The sequence below is a fragment of the Dermacentor albipictus genome, chromosome 8, assembly GCF_038994185.2.
Source record: "Dermacentor albipictus isolate Rhodes 1998 colony chromosome 8, USDA_Dalb.pri_finalv2, whole genome shotgun sequence".
In the NCBI taxonomy this organism is placed as follows: domain Eukaryota; kingdom Metazoa; phylum Arthropoda; class Arachnida; order Ixodida; family Ixodidae; genus Dermacentor; species Dermacentor albipictus.
Window position 1 is genome coordinate 74,668,706 of NC_091828.1, and position 22,478 is coordinate 74,691,183.

The 22,478-nt window shown below is 44.9% G+C and overlaps 1 protein-coding gene across 1 annotated transcript in view; it reads right to left on the reverse strand.

Moving 5' to 3' along the window:
- Window positions 1-22,478, reverse strand: part of LOC135921848 (uncharacterized) — a 47,588-nt gene that overhangs the window by 15,693 nt on the left and 9,417 nt on the right. Inside the window, exons 4-5 of the mRNA XM_065456229.1 lie at window positions 14,785-14,907; window positions 1,370-1,512 (exon numbers count right to left, since the gene is read on the reverse strand). Coding sequence (XP_065312301.1) covers window positions 1,370-1,512; window positions 14,785-14,907 — 266 coding nt within the window. The remainder of the gene's footprint in view (window positions 1-1,369; window positions 1,513-14,784; window positions 14,908-22,478) is intronic.

Here is a 22,478-nt window from a genome sequence, read left to right on the forward strand (position 1 = left end):
CAGACGTAGCAGGGATTTAAGGTCTTGAAGCAGGATAGTCACTACGAGAAATCACCTAGTGAGAACTTTGGATTCATTTTGGCCCCGTGTGGTTCAAGCACCTAAATCTCAGCACATGAGTGCTACAACATTTCGGCCAGGAATCAAGCCCATGACCTTGTGCTCGGCAGAAAGTTGCCATAGCCACTGAGACACCATGGTGAGTAATGCTAAAACTGGTTTTATGCTAATAATTAGGCTTGCGCATTCTCGTACATCGATACCTAGGAATACAATCACCATCATCATCATCATTAACCTGGCTATGCCCACTGCAGGGCGAAGGCCTCTCCCATACTTCTACAACCTGGTCATGTGCTAATTGTGGTCATGTTGTCCCTGTAAACTTCTTAACTTCGTCCGTCCACCCAACTTTCTGCCGCCCCCTGTTACGCTTCCCTTTTCTTGGAATCCAGTCTGTAACCCTTAATGACCCTCCTCATTGCATGCCCTGCCCATGCCCATTTCTTTTTCTTCATTTCAACTAAGATGTCATTAAATCACATTTGTTCCCTCACCCAATCTGTTTTCTTGTTATCCCTTCATACCGCACGCATATGCCAATACAATAGAATAATGCACATCAATAAAGGTCAAAATTTTTTTATTATTTATTCCGCTTTTGCCTGCAGAACCCCACTATATAGCATGGCATTGCTCAGGAAATGCACCACATTGATTTACAAGCATTGACACAAGATGCTCACTCATACTTTGCTGTGCACAAAAGGAAAAAACAGGAATTGCATGATATGAGGGGTGCTAAAAAAATTTCAATTTTTTAAGTTGCATCAAACAGAACATTTAAGGAAATACAGGCTTTGAGTATTGAATCAAATGTACATTATTATTCTGCTTTTGAAAGTAGAAAAGGTATGTGGAGATAGAAGGTTGTACAAAACAATTTCGTATACTTCCTTCATTACACACAATGCTACTTGGAAGTCCTTTCAGCTGGGCAGCTTTCCACTCAGCAAAATGTGAAGGGTGACCACAGTTCCTTCATCACTTACAACAGACATCTGAAGCAGCTCACGGATCACATGCACAGGCCTTTCTATGTTACAAGTAGGCGCTAACAATTGTAGCCAACCCATATGTCTGGCCATAACTGAATACTTTTGACTCAAAACAATGGTATCCTATTTGTATAAAAAGTTTGGACATTCACACACTAATACAAACTATCGCAGAGTGCCTCAAGAAAGAAGACTAGAAGAGGAAGGAACTAGTAGGAGAACTGAAGTGACTACACAATATAAGTACAGAAGACAGGTTTGCCCATATCCATAGCTTATTAAAACTATATTGCCATAACTGCTGCACTTACTCCTGGTCCTTTGGTCCCACGGATCTACGGGGGTGAAGGGAATGAAGTCCGTCGGAGCTCCACCACCAAAGCTGAGCCCACGTGCTGTTTCCCCTCGAAGTGAGAGGTTCTCAAAGTAAGTCTGCAGTGTGCCGCCCAGAGGCCTGCACAAGAGAGATGCAGGAACAAAGACATGAAAACAAAATAAGAAACTGCATGATTAATGCATTAGCGTCACAAAGAAGATAGCACACTGCTCTTAGAATGACTATGGAGGTTTAATGTCCCAAAGTAACGTGGGAGCTATGCCACGGCGGAGAGTCAAGAGTTAATTTTGGCCACCGGAGCTTCATTTACCATGGCCCCAAACTTTACTACCTACCTCTAGGTCTCAAAGAAGAGCTGCATACGAAACTTCATGCACATTTCAGAAATTATGTCTAGGGTGCAAAAAAATTCGCTTATAACATGACTATGATCATCTGCAACATCTTTTCTGCTTGAAAAGAAGCAAATTTGCATAGAGACATGCACCTCCAACACAGCTGCCTATAGCATCTGAAGGAAAACTAACTTAGTAATGAGAAGTTATAAGCAAGATTAAATCAAAGGCTCAACTCCATACTAGTATTTCTGCTAAGTCAAGCAGATGATCAGAGAAACAAATACACAAAACTGCAAAAAGGCAAAGAGAAAGTTTATGCCAGAATTATCTACTAATTTAAGAACCAAGAGCATCCATATGCATGTGTACAATAATTATGCTCAGAAAGAGGCTATCTGCAGGGCTTAAATATGTTGCACAAAGATCTGTATTTAGAGATGGCACTTTCACTTTAAAAGCAATAGGCAAGCAGGAAAAGTCAGATAATACTCGCAACTGGCAAACAATCCTGTCACTGCAAAGAACAAGCTCAAACATTGACAGAAAAACAATACAATAATAACAAATGCAAACAAAAATAATCTACTTGCGTTGCTGCTAGCCCAAACACCGCTCCCCTATGTGGATGTCCATTTAAGGAACGGAGTCAGATCCAATGACCAAGAGACACGCAACAGAACTGAGGAAAGTTCCGTGTACATAACTGTACATAATGGAGATTATAAGCTGGCATGTCAAGAACTCAGCATCGATTACCTCAGAGCAGCCGCGTCGTCGACGGGTCACGGGGCGAAAGTGTGCCCGTTTCCAAGATAGACGCTGGAGCCTTCCCCGAGATCGACTGTGAGGGAGGTGTGAGGAGGTTGATGGGAGGGAAAGAAAGAACCGACTGCGTGGCCGGCCGGCTCTCCAGCTTTGGGAGTTTGAAGCGGGTGCCAGGTTTACGCTTCCGAATCCCTCCTCTCTCTCCTGCCACACCCTCCCACCGGACTCCAGCTCGCTCAACTCCTAAAAGCCGGCTTTCCCTAGCTGCACCGCGAGCGCAGCAATAACACCCTCCCCTCTTTTACTCCCGCTCGCAACGGTGCAATGCACGCCGATACACGCGCGCCACCCCTTCCCTTCTTCTGACAGGCGTGGGCGCTATTTTGAGGGCGTGCCCGACTGGGAATAGAACCCCGAGCACTCATTCTCGCCCAGAGCCGGAGTCGCGAAGCTCTTCCCCGCTTCTTCCCTTTCGCGCTCCGGAGAAAAGAGGGAGAGGGAGAAAGGCGCGCGTCTCAGCGCTGAGCCACGCGTGGCGCAGCGCCAAGCAGCAACGGAAGGAAACAGCCTGGCAGACGACACCGGTAGACACGAGCAGACGTGCGAGGAAATAAAAGACAAAAAAAATTTCAGAAAACAAATCATGGTTGAAAGAAACACCCCACCTGAGATTCCAGGCTGTGTTTCCCGAGAACGCAGTCAGTAAAACGCGAGTGCGTCGAAATGTGCGGGGAAATGTAAGCGGGGAAATCTTGTGCGCGTACACTCCAGCACGCGACTTCGAGCGCGAAAAATATGCGAGCTATGAACGATTGAGGAACGGTATACCTTCTGAAATGAGCCCACGCGTGCGGCAGAAGTGCGTCGATGTAAACTTTAGGGACGAAGCGCTGAAATGTGCGAACTGTCAGTCATCTACAATAGGAAAGGAACAGAAAAAAAAAAAGAATAACGAAGTTTCAGAATGAAACTTTTCTCAAGTGAAACGTCGCAAGACTCGCGACCGATTTTAACCACTAGAAGCGGCATCCCTAAGCAAGATACTAGGCCCGCGTAACAGCGAAGGCTGAGGCTCGTGCCATCAGCAACGAGAACCGGCTGCGTGTTCGGCGCAGCTTCCATTCAGTCTGCGTCGCGATGAGGGCTGTCAGAGGTGGACAATGGTGAAGCTCTCCTTCTGGTTGACTGGCGCGACGCTTAACTTTCGCCCCGCTGCACTGAGTCGGCGAAAAGACCGTTATTTCAGCGCGCCGGTCTGAGTCGGCAACACCGCGACGGCGCCGCCAAGTCTGCTGAGCCCGCCGGAAATTCGACCTTTCCAAAGTCCCAGTCTAACCATAGCCGCTTGCGGTGCAGTGACGCCAGCACTAGGGATTTATCCCTAGATCTAGGGCAGCGGGCCACGTGGCCCGCCTAGCCTTCCGGTTCACCTCTTCCTCTTCATAGACTATCCAAACTAAACTGCACCGAAGCGAAGATAGTTTTCAAAAATAGACATGCGATTGTGTCGTCCTCCAAGCGATTTTTACTCCACAAGTACAAGTATGTACAGTCGGTGTCAAAAGTTTGCGGACCGCAGAATCCGAGAAAATGACCGCAGCCAGAAAAGGTGTCAAACGCTAAGATACTATATATAGCACAGAGTGGAAATTCGAGCACCAGGCTGTAGAAATATTCAGTTCACTAAGAGATCCCACAGCCCGTAAACTTTTGACACCACACTGTACGCACGTAAAACACAGAGAGAAAATGCCCGAAAATACACAACCAAGAAATTTTTGACGTCGATGGCACTGCAAATTTTTAAAATCTGGTTTCTATGCTCAATTGTGCGTTTTTCATTTTCTATTTCTCTTGTACTTTGTTTCCCAGTGAAAACAATTCGACCATGGGGCACCAAAACTGCAGTACCAATATCAATGTATGTACCACTACGAGATGAGCAGAATAGCCATCAGACACCTCCATTCGGATATCTGGTCGAGAAATTCTAAGGATTCTCCATCTGGAGCTTTCTCGACCAACAACTGGATAGGTCGTCACCTTTCAAAAGGTCTGTCAGTTTCTTATTGTCTTCTGATATGTTTAAATTATAACCCAAAGCTATCATGGCTCATGTGTACTGAGCCCTGAGCACTGTGGTGATAAATGCGGAACTAAATTCAGCTCGGGAAACCAATGCAGCAAAGCAAAAGACGAAGCTACTCCAAGAGTGTCAAGACGCTTGCGACTGATTTCCGAAGTTCCATGGCTAGCTTTTTACCGAATCTTGGGAAAGATGACACCACCTGGTTTCACCAAGTTGATTTTTGGTTCAAATCCTTCAGCATTCATGAAGAGGTCACGATACCCTTCGTTATCTCCAGGCTCCCAGCTAAGGATTTCACATGGATGTGCCACCACATAAAGATGGCCAATATCACTACATGGGCTGATGTGAAGGTAGCGTTCTGCCGCCGTTACAATGTAAACTGTGAGGTAACCTCTAAGCAGCGAATGTTTGGAGCTACACAACGAGCTGGAGAGTCGTATACAGACTTCGCATACTGCAAGTTGGGCCTTATGGAACAATGTAATGGTCCAGTATTGCAGCAGGAGAAGTGTCAGGTCATTATGGCTAAGCTTCAAGCCAAGGCCAAGAAACACATCTTTGACAAGAATTTGAAGAACCTGAATGACATGATAAACTATTTTCTGCGCTTCGACTAAATTAGCAATTCTGAGGAAAACGTTAAGGTTCTGGTTGAGTTGAACCTCCCACACCGCAGACAGTAGAACGTCCCGTTTTGGTAAAGCGTTCGCCTCGGAAGTCTATGTGGAATTGTCAGTGTACAGAGTCTAGCAGTTTCTCAGAGAATCAAGTGCCACAGAGAAACCTGCTTCAAAGGGAACATGCGAACGTGAAGACGCCTCCGAGGCATCCAATTTATTATTCACCACGAGTTTTTAACAGATCCCAAGAGAATACCTCCAGAATTCATAAACTGTGCTTGAACTGTTCTATAAGTGGACATTTTGTTACATAGTGCCATCTAACACTAACTGCAGAAATTTTGAAGTGGCAGGAGGGATTTGGGTTCACCAGTCCAAAAAAGCAGGAAAATGATCAACTGGCGACACCAATGCCCGCAAGCAACCATCAGTGATTAAGCAGGTGTCTCGTGCTACAGAAGCGGGCATTTTTACTTTTCCTCTCACCATCAACGAACAAATGTGTCAAGTTATCTTGGACTCGGGTGCTGCGAAAAGTTTGATTACTGCACTACTGATTGGGGATGCAAGCTAACCACTGGGCCCTCGTCCCTGTGTTTGGTAGGAGCAAGCAGCCGTCACTTGGAAAACTTGGGTCAAGTCAAAACTGTTGTAATAGTCAACGGCCAAACATTTTGATTAGTGCTGCATTGGAAATAGGCACCGAGCTTTGGCTGTTTCAAGTTCTTACTGGGAACAACAACCCCTGCTGTAATTTGGCCAAGCATTGCACGAGGCCGTGGTCACTGCCCATGCTCTCAACCTTATTTCACAACAGGTGTGGGCACTCCCGCGTCTGCACCATAGTTGGCACTTCACGTGGCTCTTCATCCTCATCGGGGCCACCAACTGTGTCAATTAGTATCTCCGCATCCATCGCTGGGGCAACCACGGGAGCAGCAGCATCAGCCAACGCGAATGTCTCAAAGTTGCCTTCTACGTCTTGACCAGCATTTTTATGAACAGCCGCATACAGATCGCTGCAAGTCCGGTCATCGTTAGGGTCACTGACAACAGAGCAGGGGACGTATTCTGAAATGTTCGCCTCCGCGAAAGTTTCGCCCTGGCCACGCCTCCGCCAACAGCGCGCGCTGATTGGAGATTTTAGCAAAACCGGAAATTAAACAGCGCCATCTAGTAGTTCCAGCCTACGTCATTTTAACGTCATTGTGCCGATGGGTGCTCTCGACATGTATTGAAGAAATGAACATGTCATTTGGTGTCTCTTGGCGTTCGGTTGGTGGTGGAATGTAGTAGAGATAAGATAGGTGGTAGTTTAGAGTAGCCTTTTTGGTGGCGTTTTACACGCGTTGTTTCGCGGCGATGTTTGTTGATTCATGTAAAATAAAGCATTTCACATGTCCTTATTCAATTTATTTTACCTAAAGAGGCCGCAAGCAAACGTAGTCAGTGCGCAGAACCCGTACTACTACCACTACACTCGAAAACAACACACCCGAGCCGCTCTGCACTCGCTGGGCGCGATCTCTCATGCGATGTGAAGCGTTCCGAGAGCGCGCGTTGGTAGTGCACGCTGACGTCATGGGTAAGCAGTCACTTGGCTTATTGAATGCGACTTTCGTGGCAGCGAAACTTTCGTGGAAGGCGAACGTTTCAGAATACGGCCCCAGAAAAAGCTGGCGTGCGCAAAGCAGTTGGCGACCTTCAAAGGCTCGAGTTCTTTCCATGAAAAGTTCAGCAAATGGATCACACCAAGCAAATCAATGTTGTACCTCTTGCTGGTATCATACGCTGTGAGCATGCGCTGCAAAAGAGCCTTGTGGTACAGTTTCCAGGTGGTTTCAATGATTCCCTGATCCATGGGTTGCAGTACCGCGGTTGTGTTTGGAGGCAAAACTTCCACAGCAATTGCCTTGAGGTTGTCGATCTTCCCGTGGCTCGGACAATTGTCAATTATTAAAAGCACTAGCCGATTCTGTGCATCGAGCCGTCTATCCAGAAGGCGCACGTCTTCAAATATACCAGAAGGCGCACGTCTTCAAATATAGCAGCAGTTATCCATGCTCGCTTGTTACTTCTGTAGATTCATTCCTTGTGAATAGTTGCATTTCAGAAGCATCGCAGCTTCTCCACTGTCTTCAGTATCAACAAGGGAAGCTTGTCCTCGCCTACTGCATTGGTACCAAACAGCACTTTGACACACGCCTTGCTCCGTTTTGCTCTGGATAAGGATTCGCCAGCAGTAGTGAACGTGCAATTTGGTAGCATCTTGTAGAAAAATGCAGCCTCATCTAGGTTGTAGATGTCTTTGCCTTCATACTTTTCAAGTAGAGCTTGGAGCCAATATTGGTGCCATACGTCTACAGTGTCACGGTTCATGGCTGCGCTTTCGCCAATGACCGACTTCGAGGTCACGATGTGTCGTTTCTTGAACCGCTCAGGCCAGCCATTGCTGCACTTAAAATCTTTATGGCCCATTTGGAGGGCGAGAGCTTTGGCTTTTGCAATGAGTGCAGGTCCATGTATGGAAAGATTTGCCCTCCTGGCATTCTTCAGCCACTGTAGAAGTGTACCTTCCACTTAGGGGCATTTTGAATCGCAATTTCTCTTTCTCTTTGCCGAGAAACTCTTTCAAAGCCATCCAGCTCAGCTTCCTTGTTTTTCAATACAGTTGATAAAGTAGACGGCTGTATGCCGATTTTATTCGCGATGTTAGTTTTCTGCCGGCTGCTCTCTCCCACTTCTTTTATCAGCAGAACTTTGCGCTCCAAACTTTCGCCACACAAAAGCACACGCAAGGAATGCCTAACAAAGCACTCCGAATAACACAAAATCACATAGCCTGCAGCATGGATCCAAATGCATGCGTTGTCAGCACCAAAGTGACTGAATGCGGCGGGCGACGCAGAAGGCAGAAGCTTCAAAATGTCGTCAGGGCATCAGGCTTTCCTCGTCAGTGCACGCTGGTGATGGCGATGGTTGCTATGACAGGCTTGGCATCAGCTTCACGTGTAGTGGAAGAAAGACGATCGGATTGTGGAGACCAAAGAAGCAGGAACCGTGAAAGGGCACCAGTTGGTGGAAGATTGTGCTTGGGGGGGGCAGGCCGGAAGAGGGCAGCTTTGGAGGAACAGCGACGTCGAAAGTGGCAGCGAGGAGGTGAGGAGTTGACATGAAGGCGAGTGAGAGGAGTGACTGGCATCCAAACGGCTTGCAGACTGGAGAGCAAATGAGGAGGGGAAGGCAGTGGCCACTTGGCCACAGTTGCAAATCAAGGAAGTATTCCTCATATGTATTTAGGATAGCAGCAATTGCTGCATAAAAGATCAATAAATGCCCTTTCTGTGTTTGCACTGTGGTGTTTTCATTTCCTTCCATTACCAAGAGCACTTCAGAAGCCATATCTGTTGGAACTTTGCTCATATGTTGGTGCAGCACAGGCGTTTTGATGGCACGTGTAATTAAAGGATGCGCTTGCCTCAACAGCTAGCCAATTGCAGCACAGAATGATTCTACTGCCACAATTTGTCAAAGTAAGCTGAAAGTGACAATAAGGTGCGAGCAAAACTATTACAAATTAGCACATGGATCCGCATTTTTGTCAGAGACGCAGCACTGAGAAGAGAAAGACCTCTCCACCACATCAATGCTTTGATCCTTCAAAAAATAATCAAATTCAGACTGAACCCAAAGCAAACAACAGAGCACATTCCTGCATGGTTGTTCTTTAACATGATTGTTATTGGAGGCATGTTTTAGCTGAGAATTATGGTCCAGTGGTACAGAAACATTATGGGCCATTTCACAGTGCAGACGTGAAACTGCGTGCTGCTGTGGAGCAGTGGCAACTTCTGCACTTTTTGTCAAATTAATGTGTTCAATCATCAGCGGAGCTTTAGGTCCAAAGCAATTACAAGGGTGCTTTTATGGTTTAAACCATAATTTTGGTCTGCTGGCCTAATGCCTTTGCATGGTGGCTCAGTACAAGCTGCCGGGTTGAGTAGCCGAGAAGGTACACACAAAAACTAAATTCAATAAAAATCTAATCAAGACCTGGTCCCAAAAACATTGCAATAAAAAGAAAGCATGCAGATAAAATGCAATGTTAGAATCTAAGTGATGCTAAGCCTGTCCAAGTCAGCTAGGTAGCAGCAGCCTTACTGCCTGTAGCTGTTAGCTTTCTGTATCATAAAGACAAAAATGATGTATGCTGCCTGTTGAAGGAAGAGTGTTGATAATAAACACATAGGGGAGTACTGCTCATATCTGAATACATTTAAGGCTTCTATGCACGCTGTGTAAAAGTGGCACAGACCCATTGTTGTGATCATAGATGGTGCTACATCTACAGAGCTACCAGGGGCTATGGTCTGCCATATCATCAGATGATCTACCATATCATCTGCCACGCCCCAAGCCACTTAATATAGGTGAGCCAACGGCACGCCCCTTGGAGGCTCTGCAGATGCAAAGCCATTTACGATCAAAACACCCATTCTGGGGAATTGGCTGAAAATGGACACATACCCAGTTGTACATACCCAGTTGTACATGCCCAGTGACCCAAGTGGTCTATTTGGGCATGTGCCCAATGTCTATTTGGCAAGACAACAAGTCAGCAAATGCAAAGTGAGGGGAAAAGGCAAAGAAAGCTCCACTTTAAATGCAGCATTGCAGGGTGAAATTGGGACTTTGAGTGAATAACTAACTGCAAATTCATGTTTCAGTTAGCTGTCAGCCTCACCATGTCTGTAGGCTGCCAGGATGCAGGTACCTTTCTTCAGCAATGCTACTCTGTTGAGACGTGCCCAGAGGCTAAAATGCTAATTGCATTGTGCTGTGCTTGACTAGATCATGTTTCAAATACAACTGTGAAGCATGTCAGCCTTGGTATGGAGAAAGCTTATTAGGACACATTTAGGGGATACAGCAAGTAGCCGACCACACGGCCAACCTCATCTGGTACAGTTAAACCACGATATAACGAGCTTCAATATCATGAAATTCTCAATATAATGAAATATTACACTTTTTATAACTTCGTATCCATAAAACAATATGTATTTCGAACCTAAATATATAACCAAGCGCATTTATACATGATTTCAATGTAAAGAAATTTTACTGGCGCTGCCAAGGTATACTAAGACAGTAAATCAAAACTTCCACGGTCAAAGATGGTTAAATGGTTGAATTACAAGGAACTGCTTGAAAACGCACCCCTCAAATCGTGCAACTAAGAGCAACTGCCAAAGCAGAGTCACATCATGTTGTGTCTAAAGTCCAAGTACGATAAGATCCTGTCACACCCAGTGCCCTGCATTCTTTGGCTGTGAATGAAAGCCAATGAGGGTGAGCCGAGAAGGATGGTGACTCACTCTCACCCCTCCCTTTCCCTCGCTCGTGCTGAAGAGGAGGAGGAAAGCGAGCTCATGGTAATGTAATCAAGCACGCGCAAGGGAAGGAAGAAAGGTTGGCACAGCTCTCCTTTTCTAGCACGGCCATCGCTGTGCATGGCTGTCATTTCTTCTTTCCTATTGCCTGATAATTCGAAAAATTGGGGGCTCCTTCCGTATAAGAAAAATCCATCGGCTACAGTACTTATTTGCATAAAAGATAGAATTGACAAATAATGATAATTCGTCATAAAGCAAGTTAACGATTTTACCTTTTTCATTACAGTCGAAACCAGTGATAACGAAACCCTGCAGCAACTAAATTCTCACGACAACGAAATACCACTGTACTACAATCTTGCATTGATGAAATTTGCCGATACGATGATACGATGATGTCGAACGATGACGTCTAACAATGACGTCTAACAATGACGTCGAACGGAGTGCTTATAAGCAGCAGTTGTCAGCTGCTAGAGTATGCTCGTCGTCGTGCTCTGTGCTCGTCAATGTACTCGTGAGCTGTGTGCTCGTTTGCTGTATGCTTCGTCTTGCGGGCTCCATTTGGGAGTCACGCTAGACTGTGTAAATGTATCCCGTATTTAAAATGTAATTACTGTAAATAAACCCTGTTCGCCTAGTTCTGTCGCCCCAAGTTCCTCCGATCGTCCTACAAGCCCAACCCCAAATCTTACATATGGTGGCAGCGGCGAGATCGTCCGACAACTCCTACAACTGGTAACAGCGGTGGGATTGTGCAACAAATCTTATACCACCCCTTTTGCTAAATAGTGCCAACCCATAATGTTTGTTGCTGTTCCCCAATTCATTGCTCACGCCAGTTCCACTTCTGCGATTTCTATTTGTGGGATTTCTACTTCAACTGCTGCTCGCTGTCACATGTCTGCAGCTCAGCACTGTTGTAACAGATGTCAATGGAGCCCTGGAAGTGTCACTTGGGAGGATCTGTACATCTGTTTGTATGCCAGCAAAGCAAGCAAGCATTGCTTCTGGCCTTGCTCTGATAGTCTTCGTCGTAGTGGTGGCCTAATTACACTTTTCGGCAGAAGCTGTCAGTGGGCACGGCCCCTTTGGCATTGAGCGCTCTTCGCACTTTGGCTCTATATACGGTAATGTCAGGAATGGCACATCTTGGACATGTCTCAAACCTCCTGCTTATTGAACAGCAAGCAGGTGGACTCCAACAGCGACTTCCCCGTTGTGAAAGGCAGAGGATTGAAGAGAAAACACCACAGGACAACTAAAGACGTGAGTGAGCAAATGCCCACCAGATCGCTTTGTCCAACTAACATGATTGCCTACATGTATCTCGACACCTCAAAGAATTTGAATTCTATACACAGGCAAATTGTTGATACTTACCTTGAAAAAGCGGTCCCTCAAGGGATAAAAGAAGTCTGGTTCGATGCCAGAAAGAACACGGTCACAATTGATACAGCGACGCAAGCTGCCCTAAAAAACTTAGAATCCACGCATACTTGGCTATGTGGAAGTCCGCTCGTTGATTGTGCATGGCGATCGGACTAGGCAGGAGTCGTCTCCGAAGTCATCAGCGACATCAGCGACAAAGAGTTGCAAGAGATTTCTTTAACACCCAAGGTCATTGATCTCTATCAGTTCGGCCACTCGGCAAGCATTAAGCTGCTTTTCGAGGGAGACACCGTACCTGCTCACGCCAAGGTGGGCTATGTGAGACATCTGGTGTGCTGTTGTGTGCACGACCACTGCAGTGCTGCAAATGCTTAATGTTGTGCCATGTTAACGTTGTCAGCGCCGGCCAGAAAACATGTCTCCGCTGCGCAGGCTACCATGACTAATCTCTATGTACAGTCGAGGCAATAAAATGCTCGAATCGTGATGGCACCCATGAGGCAAACTGTAAAGACTGTCCGGAGAAAAAATACGGAATCACAACATTGCAACACATAAACAAGAACAGTTTGTCGCACAAGGAGGCTCGGCAGCATCAATTCTCCAGTGGAGGAAGCCATAGCGTTGTCAGCGAATTCAAGAACAGAGCCACAGTCCCCTGGCTCCAGTCACGGCCAACCAGCAAGAGTTGTCTAAAAAGGCTTCGAGTGAACCTCCAGAGGAAATATGTAATGTCAACAGTGCAAGCCTGGACACAAATGCATGGTCGCACTTACCACCACAGGCTCCTGAATATCACCAAGAACTACAAGAGCGCTTCGAGACAACCCCATAATGCTTGGTCATAACAGCGATGCTACGGCAAATAATTAACGCTCTGAGGCAGCTGCTGCCTCGTTAAAACATACCTGTGGCGAGAACGACTGTGGAAATCATGCACACCATAGATGGTCGCCTGGCTACACTCAACCCCCCCACCTCCCCCTCAAGGTGAACATGCCATGCAGTGTGCATGTGCATGTTGCACAGAAACAACACACTGTGCAGCAGCTCTCATCATCACCTCATTCATATCATTTTCATCTTCCTACCCCGTCTTTGTCGGTCCCCCTCTGAGTTTTAGCAGAATAACCTTCTCACGCAAAGGCAATTTTAGTGAGCCCTTTCCCTAAGTGGCAGTTTCATTGTTAAAAAAAAAGCCATCTACAGATATTCAAGGACTCATCATCTTTTGAGGCACAACTGAAAACTTACTGAAAATGTACACATCCACAGTAGCTTCATTGGAAAATATGTATAACAATCTTAAGCAAAATTTTCAGATCTTCAATCACGCTCAATTACATGTTTGCAGACCTAGGTAACAATGACAATTGAGAACAACCGCATTAACACCACAAAAATAGAACTTGAAATGAAAAATTTCTGGTAATTGTTAGATGCTTTTGCAAAAAGACCCCCCGCTCTTTTCCTTGCCCGCCCCCCCCATGCCTCATGCGCGTAAGACAGCACATTCCGTCCTGCTTTCCTCCCTCCCTCGCGTGCAAGATATTGAGCCGTGATCGTCGGCTGATCCTTGCAAGTCAGTTGGCAGCCCGTGTCGACACAGCAAAAGTTTGTTTTAAACGTCCCATTTTGAGAAAAATTGCCGCTAATTTTGTCCGCTGTAGCCGATAGTCCGCTGTAGCTGATAGTCCGTTGAAGCATGGCCATTAAAAGCAAACTTCGTTGCATTTATAAAATAGGTAAAACAAACTAAGGCTGAAATACGGTTCGTTATATCCGAAAGTCTGTTATATGTGGGTCCATTGTAACGAGCATAGACTGTATTCCAATCTGTTTTTATTCCAAATCAGCCATTAGCCCTCCCTGATAGGTCAAAATGGCTTGGGCTCTGCCCATACGGGTGTGGCACCCACCCATATGGGCTGGACTCGAACCATTCTGACCTATCAGGGAGGGCCAATGGCCGAGTTGGAAATAAAAACAGATTGCAATAGTTTTACGTTATAAGGCCCCTGTAGTGTTTAGGAGGAGCGGTGAGTGTGCTTGCAAAACAGCAGCACTTTGTTCCATTTTGCAATGACAAATCATGGTCTAAAAAGCTAATAAACTCATGAGGCGTAGGTGAACGTGCAGCAACGTGATGAAGTGCTCACTGGGGGCTCCTTTCTGCTCCTGTAAGCTGGATGAGAAAGGAGAGTGTGTGAGGCTCTGCTCGCTTTAGTTTGGTCTCGACTTGCCGCACGTCTTTCCACATTATTTTTACCACAAACGACATTACGGTAGCTAGCAACACATCGAACCTTTGCCTTTGGCTAGGGTTTGTGCGTACAGTGGACCATGAGAAAGAAAATTTCGTTCTAAATAATCGTTGTGTGGATTTTGGAGGTCGAATTCACAGGCGTTTTTCTCTATTTATGTACATAGGCCTTTGCCGAAATCAACAGAGCAGTTAGCAGTTAGAATTATTCCTCAATTTGAATTAGGAGATTTTGAATTTAGGAATTTCATTGTACAAGCAAGAATCACAGGTTGTCTTGTACACTTCAACTCAAAACCAAAAAGAAAGCTTGCATTACCCATTTTGTTTCTGCACTGATTCGAAAGCTTTTGTCGTTCTTTCCCTTCTGATCATCTGCGGTACGTTGTTCAGCAGACGGCGAACGAATGCAGACGTTGCCATGAATGCTTCCCTGCTGGCACTTTATGCCAGCAACATAAACAGAAATTGGTTGAGCAATTTACGAAAGAAAGAAAAGGTGCATTGTTTGCACACAACTCACGTGCTCAGAAACTCATCAGGGAGGTCCAGAATTTCTTGGGGGATGGACTTCCCTGTGAGGAACACGGCCACCTCTTGTGTAAAGTTGTTGCAGTTGTGACGAAACAGATCATAAGTGTGTGGCCTGCACAGATAAAACGAACCAAGATGGAAGCGTCAGTGTGTGCTTCACACTCTTGCAGCAGCAGCGCACGAAAACAGAGATGAACATGGGGCACACAATGCACAGTACAGACTCGTGACTAGTCTCCTCATCATCATCAGCAGCAGCTTACTAGGTCCACTAAAGGACAAAGGCCTCTCCCAATGATCTCTAATTGACCCTGTCTTGTGCCAGATGACCCCATCATATTTTCTAGTTCTCTGCGGTCCTCAGCTACACTTCCCTTCTCTTGGCACCCGTTTTGTAACTCTAATACTTCATCAGTTATCTGTCCTATATGTTACTAGTTTATTACTGCTTACAAGAGTACCTTAACAGACAAGCTGCTGAATGCAATGCCATATACTGGGTGTTTTTAACCTTGACATAACTTTGATAAATTGCTCGTGACATATAGCACAAATGTACTTACTGAATGTAATGAGGAGGGAGGATAACCAATGGTCATTAAGGGTTACGGACTGGATCCCAAGGGAAGGGAAGCGTAGCAGGGGGCGGCAGAAAGTTGGGTGGGCAGATGAGATTAAGAAGTTTGCAGGGACGGCATGGCCACAATTAGTACATGACCGGGGTTGTTGGAGAAGTATGGGAGAGGCCTTTGCCCTGCAGTGGGCGTAACCAGGCTGATGATGATGAGGATGACTTACTGAACTGAATTACTCAAAAAGGCTGACATTAATTGCAGTGGCAATTAAGCTCTTTATTTGTTTAATTACCAGATTTCACTAATTGACTATTTAACTAATTATTTTAGCACACCTATTGCAATACACAAATTGAAGCAAATGATTTCACAAGGTAAATCCACTTGAAATGAATTTCGAAACTATCACTCATTTCGAGATAGGTGCGGTCAAACTTGTAGTAAAAATGCACTGTTCTTCCACTTACTTTTTTTACAAAATGCCTTTTTATCAAGGCTGGGCAAAGATACATTGAAAGGGTATCATGTTACAGATACAAAGGTACTAGGGGACCAATTGCATCTAATCCGATACTTGCTATTTAAATCTTAAGATACTTTGGTACATTAGTTAGCTTCTCACAATAGCTCCACTGTAGGGCTACTGCAAGTTTACAACCATACAATAGTGGGCATGCAAATTTCCTAAATCTTGCCAACAGAATTACTTTTATTGCAGTGTATACAGAGAAAAACGCAAAGTAATTTTTCTACGTTCTAACAAAATACCTACCATAAGGCCATTCTGGAACAGTCTAAGTGGGTAATGAGTAATAATAGACAATGTGAAAAACCTGCACGCGGGCTTCACCCTACACCTTTGGCGCAACCAAGAGTCCACCTAGTAGACTGTCCATTTCGGCTGCTGCTGAATGGATGCAGCTGTACGAACGAGGAGGAGATGAGCGGCCCTAGCCAATCAGCAGTGACCGAAATGGACAGTCCACTAGGTGGACTCTTACAGAATAACCCCCCCAGGCTACGGCCACTGGTGGTGGCCCCCATAAACAATGTCAATAAGTGCAAACAAGTTAACTTAGCACGAAAGCTGCGAACCCAGCTGGACTTGGACAGTAATGCTTCACACTAACAGTCAATAGGAAATAAAGTTCTCTCTTTAGGATGTGCTCAGAGTATAAGAACATAAGTATGTTCTTATATATTCATAAGTATGAATATAAGAACATAAGTCAGAACATAAGTAAACATTTTTTTTTTCATATTCAAGTTTTGTTTTAGAGTATGCAGGTGCAAATAAACTTTTAACAAAGAGAACTCTTCAGTGGCAGTTCCATCAAAGTAATGACAGGTTTTCTTATGTGACTTTCTTGTGTGAATAATTTATTTTATTATGTTGTGATTTGGGCACTTATAGCATAAAAAAATAAAAATAACAAAGTTACTATTTGAAAATGCTTATTAGTGAACACACAATACATAATAACAGTAATAACTATGGAAAAATGTACTGTTATAACTCAAGCATGCGGAAACTATGGTTAGCATATCAATGCATCTATTCAGATGCATATGAGTCCACAATTGCAATGTCCAAAAACTTCGTTCCTGAAGATAGTAGAGAAAAAATGAATGAACCTTCTGGCAAAGAAAAGCAAGACCAACAGCTTGACTCATATAGCAAGAACACAGATCCTAAAGTGAGAGCAGGCTCCCCGTTCGCTTGTCACTAGAGTGCACTTATACTTGTCACCCTTGCATGCTGCTGGCTACTGGTGATGGCAGTCACATTGTTCTTACTCGGGGTATCCAGATTATACCAAGAGGCCAATTTCTGACCTAATTCCATGCAGCTATCGTGGGATAATTGGGCAACAAGTGTCTATTAAGTTCACGCGACTTCAAACAAAATGGAAACATGCAGGGGGATGTGCGACAGTGGCGACGGGGTAAACGTGGTGAGCGAACTAAGTACAATAAAACATAGTTCTCGTGTTTAGCAACTGCTTTTGTGCCTTCGAATCTTACAGAGCGTCTGTGCGGGTAACCAGCAGTGGTTGCACTTGCGCTCGCTAAGTTCACCTAAAGTACTACACAAAAATGTGTTGCTGTTTCAGACCATTCGTCTCTGTTGCGTAAGAAATGAAGTGTAGAAAATTGTTACTGGGAACAGCAATGCAAATGGCAACACAATTTCAGCCAGTATTTCTTGGAAATAGTTCCACGTACAAGGTTTCTAGCACAAAGGGTATGTTTTTAAGGCTGGATGACTTCAGTTCTGCAGTTAAAACATGTTCCATAAACGCTATCAGCTAGTCAAAAGTGCTATTTATTCTTCATGATGGTCTCACATTTCTAGAAATTAGGCTTATTGATCATGTACTTCCTTGATGAATACTGACAATCGCTTTTAGTTGTGGTAGCCCTACTTCAGGTTTCTGATGTACTAGCGCTGCAGAACACTTATTTTCACAAGAAAATTGAAGTAGGCTCACGTTCGCTATTCATTAGTTTTAGAAAGAGTGTTGTCATCTCTAGGTGGCGGTGTGTTCATTTATATTCCTAATAGCATTTGGTTATTAAAATTACAAGCTTACACAACAATGTTGTGTCTGCAGTTGTATCTTACCCTTCAGTGAATATGGGCATTGTCTTGGGTTCTGCAATAGGTGTATCTTGTATCTTGAGATACACGATACTTCCACTGATGTATTGAAAATACAGATACTGATACACGTCTTTGCTAATGAATCTTGATGCAGATACAAGATACCCAAGTAGTATCTTAAGGGGGGGGGGGGTTGGTCTTAAAAAAGAAAAATTTTATTCTTTGATATGGTGTTGAAAATTTGTAACTTGTCCAAAATGATCTTGAAATAATCTATAGATGGTGCGTAACTTGGCAGATGTCCCTTAAGGCCTCCAAATGCAAATTAATCTCGTTTAGTCGAAAGCACACTAACTCAGTGCTTCACTATTCGATTAACAATAGCATAGTTTCGACTGCCCCATTGTACAAATATCTCGGCATTTATCTTTCATCGGACTTATCCTGGACAATGCATGTAGCAAATGTCTCCCCTAAAGCTTCTCAATCTCTCGGCTACCTGCATAGAAACTTGCGCAATGTGCCTTCTGATGTACGAAAATTAGCATATCTTATTTATGTTCGCCCACAACTAGAATACGCTTCATCAACATAGTCACCACATCAAAATTATCTAATCTGTATGTTGGAAGTCATTCAGAATAGGGCAGCCAGATTCATCTTTGGCAACTATGACTATCATTCGAGCATTACCCAAATAAAACAAGACCTTGTATTTCAGTCAGAGGAAGATCGCAGTGTCATTGCTCTTTTATGTCTGTTTCACAGGTACATTTATTGTAAGAACTTTCACTGTTTGCCGCTTCATGCTCCTGTGCGCACACCTCGACGCATTCACAACACACTTAGTTTCACGCACATTCATGGTTAAACGCAGACACTTAACTCATCACCCCTACCTGGAGCTACTGCACATTGGAACAGTCCCTCGGATCACATTGCATCCATCTCCAATTGGGAGACATTCCATGGTAACCTGAATTCGTTGCATGTTAATATTGTATAACGATGTTGCACTTTGTTATTTTTCTGTCATGTAATTACTGTTGCCCCCCTTACACAATGCCCTTTAATGGGTCTGTAAGGTATTGTGAATAAATAAATAAATATATGTAACGTTATGTGCTTATTTTGAATATGCAGTCTACTTCTGTTTATCTCCTCTCATTCTAATTTTATGCAAGCTATCTTCAAGTAATTTCTCGCGAGGAATTGCAAAATATCAGTTCCTGAAATTTCACTAAACAGGGTACCAATGGCTTCTGTATTGTTCAAACAATGCAATAAGACCAACTTTATTGCACTGTCTTAACTATAGAAAAAAGTTGTGAGACTTCAAAGTTAGTCACCAGAAAAACACTTTTTTGTGTTTCAAATACAATACCTCACAACCCATGTTCTAGGTAAGGCAGAGCAATAAAGTTTGTCTTATTGCATTCCTTGACTAATTGGTACCCTATTTAGCGAAATGTAAGTATAAGATATTTTGGAAATCTTTGCAGAAGATTATTAAGGGAATATTGCATCAAATTTAATTTAAAATTAAATTATGGAGTTTTATGTGCCAAAACCACTTTCTGATTATGAGACACGCCATAGTGGAGGACTCCAGAAATTTCAACCACCTAGGGTTCTTTAGCGTGCACCTAAATCTAGCATAAAATTTGAACCAAATGAGATAAAAGAAAATGGACCTTATACTCGAAATAAGCACATAACATTGCATATATCTACAAGTTTTCAGCACTGTACCTCGAATAATAGGGATTTCAAAATTTTTGATCTAAGACCCACATCCCCCCTAAAGATAGCCTCTAATATACATGTATCTTTGATAATGTCCAGTCCTGCTTTTTATGCACTGAAGTTCAAAAATTCTTGGAACACCAATGTATTTTACTGCAAATATTGGGGACGCATATCTCGAAACTGGTGCCATCCTCAGAATTCGTTCCAAGTAGATATGACTTCTGAAGTCACCTGATACAACTCAAACACTGCAATATATGCGCTTAAGTGTATAAGGGGGGACACGGCTTACGTATCGCGAAAAATGACCAAAAGATCGATTTTTTAAAAGCCCATATTCTGTTTCTACAACTCTTCTTTTTTTTTTTCTGACTCGAAATATGAGCGCTGAAAACCGCGTAGAAGTGCTAAAAAAATTTTTGTAGCAGCCAACGTGACGAAAATAATTCCGCGGAAATCGAAAAAATGACGGCGTTTTTCATGTCACGATTTCTCCGCAACGGCGGAACCGAGCGCGGCCATTTTGCCCGTGTTGGAAAGCGCATATCTCCGCCTTTAAATTTGCCGCGCCAGCCACCTCCTCCATTCAGAAGCAAGCACGCAAAAAGCAAATAATTCAAGGCCGTTCCGAGGCCTCCGATTGGTCATGCCCGTCACGTGGCCAATTGGAGCTTCGCCATTGGTCTTGTTGGCGATGCGCGTCTTCTGCTACCGCGCCGCCACGCGCAGGCCGCGCCTGTCGGCGCGTGATGTTCGTCTGTGTGTGCGGTGTATAGTTTCAGAAGCTTACATCTGATATCGCCTTATTCTATGTATCGCCCGTGACTCGCGCGTCTGACGATCGCCACCATTGTTCGTGAGCACGTATGCAGCGCAGTTTCGGCAGCGGACTCCGCAAGTGATAAGCGCCTCCTCGCATTTCGGCTCGCCAGGATCCCCAGTACTTGCGGAACGTAGCTGACTTGTGATATGCGCCTGTGTATACATATCGACTCGCTGTCACTGCGTGAGGAGCATTGTTTCGGAAGCTGGTTTGTGTTGTGATACGCCATTCCGGGCATATCGGCTCGACGCGTTCACCAGTACTTGCGGAACTTGGCTGACTTGTGTTGCGATATGCGCTTCCGGGCATGTCGACCCGCCGTCAGTGCGTGGGGAGCATAGTTTTGGAAGCTGGTTTGTGTTGTGATACGCTACTCTGGACATATCAGCTCGACGCATTTATCAGTGCTTGCGGGGCGTAGTTTCGGGAGTTTACTGGTGACCATGGGTCGGCGACCGCTGAAGTACAAGACGGCTCATGCCTACGGCACTCGTAAGCGAAAATCGCCGACGGTGAAAAAGACTCGTGGCAGTACTGTGCAGCATAGCGCAGAAGTCACAGGCACGCAGCCGAGAACGCCACATGCGGGCAGGATGCGTACGCGTGTCAATGATGCCGTTCAGGAGCCGCCACCGAGCACTTCACACGCGGGTGGTATACCTACTTGTGGTCGACGATGTTATGGAGTCGCTCTCTGGCACTTCTTACGCGGGCGAAACATATCGTGCGAGCAGCAGTGGCACCGGTGAGCTTGTCGTGCCGCGTTCCACACATCGTCGGATGCATCCAGCGATCGCGCCTCGGATGTGTCCGATTATCGTATCGGCACTTCGCACGATGTTGCTACGCCGTCTACAAGTACGGGCGGCACCATTCAGGCGCGCAAATGACTGCCCTGAACGCACTTCCGGGCTAAGTGCCAGCAGTGTTCCCAACCAGGACTTTCAGTATAGCTGGGAACAAGACGTGGATTAGCAGCGCAAATGATACTGAGCGCGTTTTGCGGCGCTGTCGCGAAGGGGTGGTCATCGCCGCGAAAGGAAGTTCGCAAAATTTTTGATGTGAATACGAGAGCTGTACAGGATCTTAAAGGTAGGGGCAAAGGGGCAACAACTTTGACCGATTTCTGGTCAATAATGAATGTCTCCCATAGAGGGTTGCATCATAGAACATTTCAGAAACATCTTAAGGCTGAGTTCAGACCTGCCAGTGAGACAGCTGCTGCCAATATTTTTTCTGATGCTGTGGTGGCAGAGCACAATGTTTACAGGGAGATGGACCCTACCTTTAATAACAACATAACAGTGGTTTATAATGGGACATGGTTAACACGTGGCCATGCATTTTTTCACAGTGCTCGACTGTGTGGTCCTATCAGACCGTTGCCATGGTTGCCTGCTTGGCCCCAAAGAAGGGGATGAAGGCTATGATGATTGGAAAGCATCACACATCTGCCAAAAAAACACAGATGTGAACCGTGGCAGAATGGAGGTTGAAGCAGCAATAACTCTATTCAGGAGGTCCCTTAGCAAACATGGTTTGCAATATACAAACGTTTGTGATGGTGACAGTAGAACCTTTGTAGCACTCTATCAGGATAAGACATGGATTTATTCCATTTACAAAGGAGGACTGCATTAATCATGTCAAGGAAAGGACGGGGACGGCTCTACGTGTTCTGATCACAAAAGGCAAGAAAGGGCAACCTCTTGGAGGGAAAGGTGGCCTCACTCAAGATTTAATAAAGAAACTGACAAATTACTATGGCATGACTCTGTGTGACAATGACAATGTTCAAGAGATGCAAAAGGCCATGATGGCAACATATTATCATATAGCATCTACCAATGAAGACCCTCATCATGACCTTTGGCCGCAGGGGCTCCCAAGTTGGTGCCAACATCACGCTGCAGAAGCAGAAAAGAAGCCTC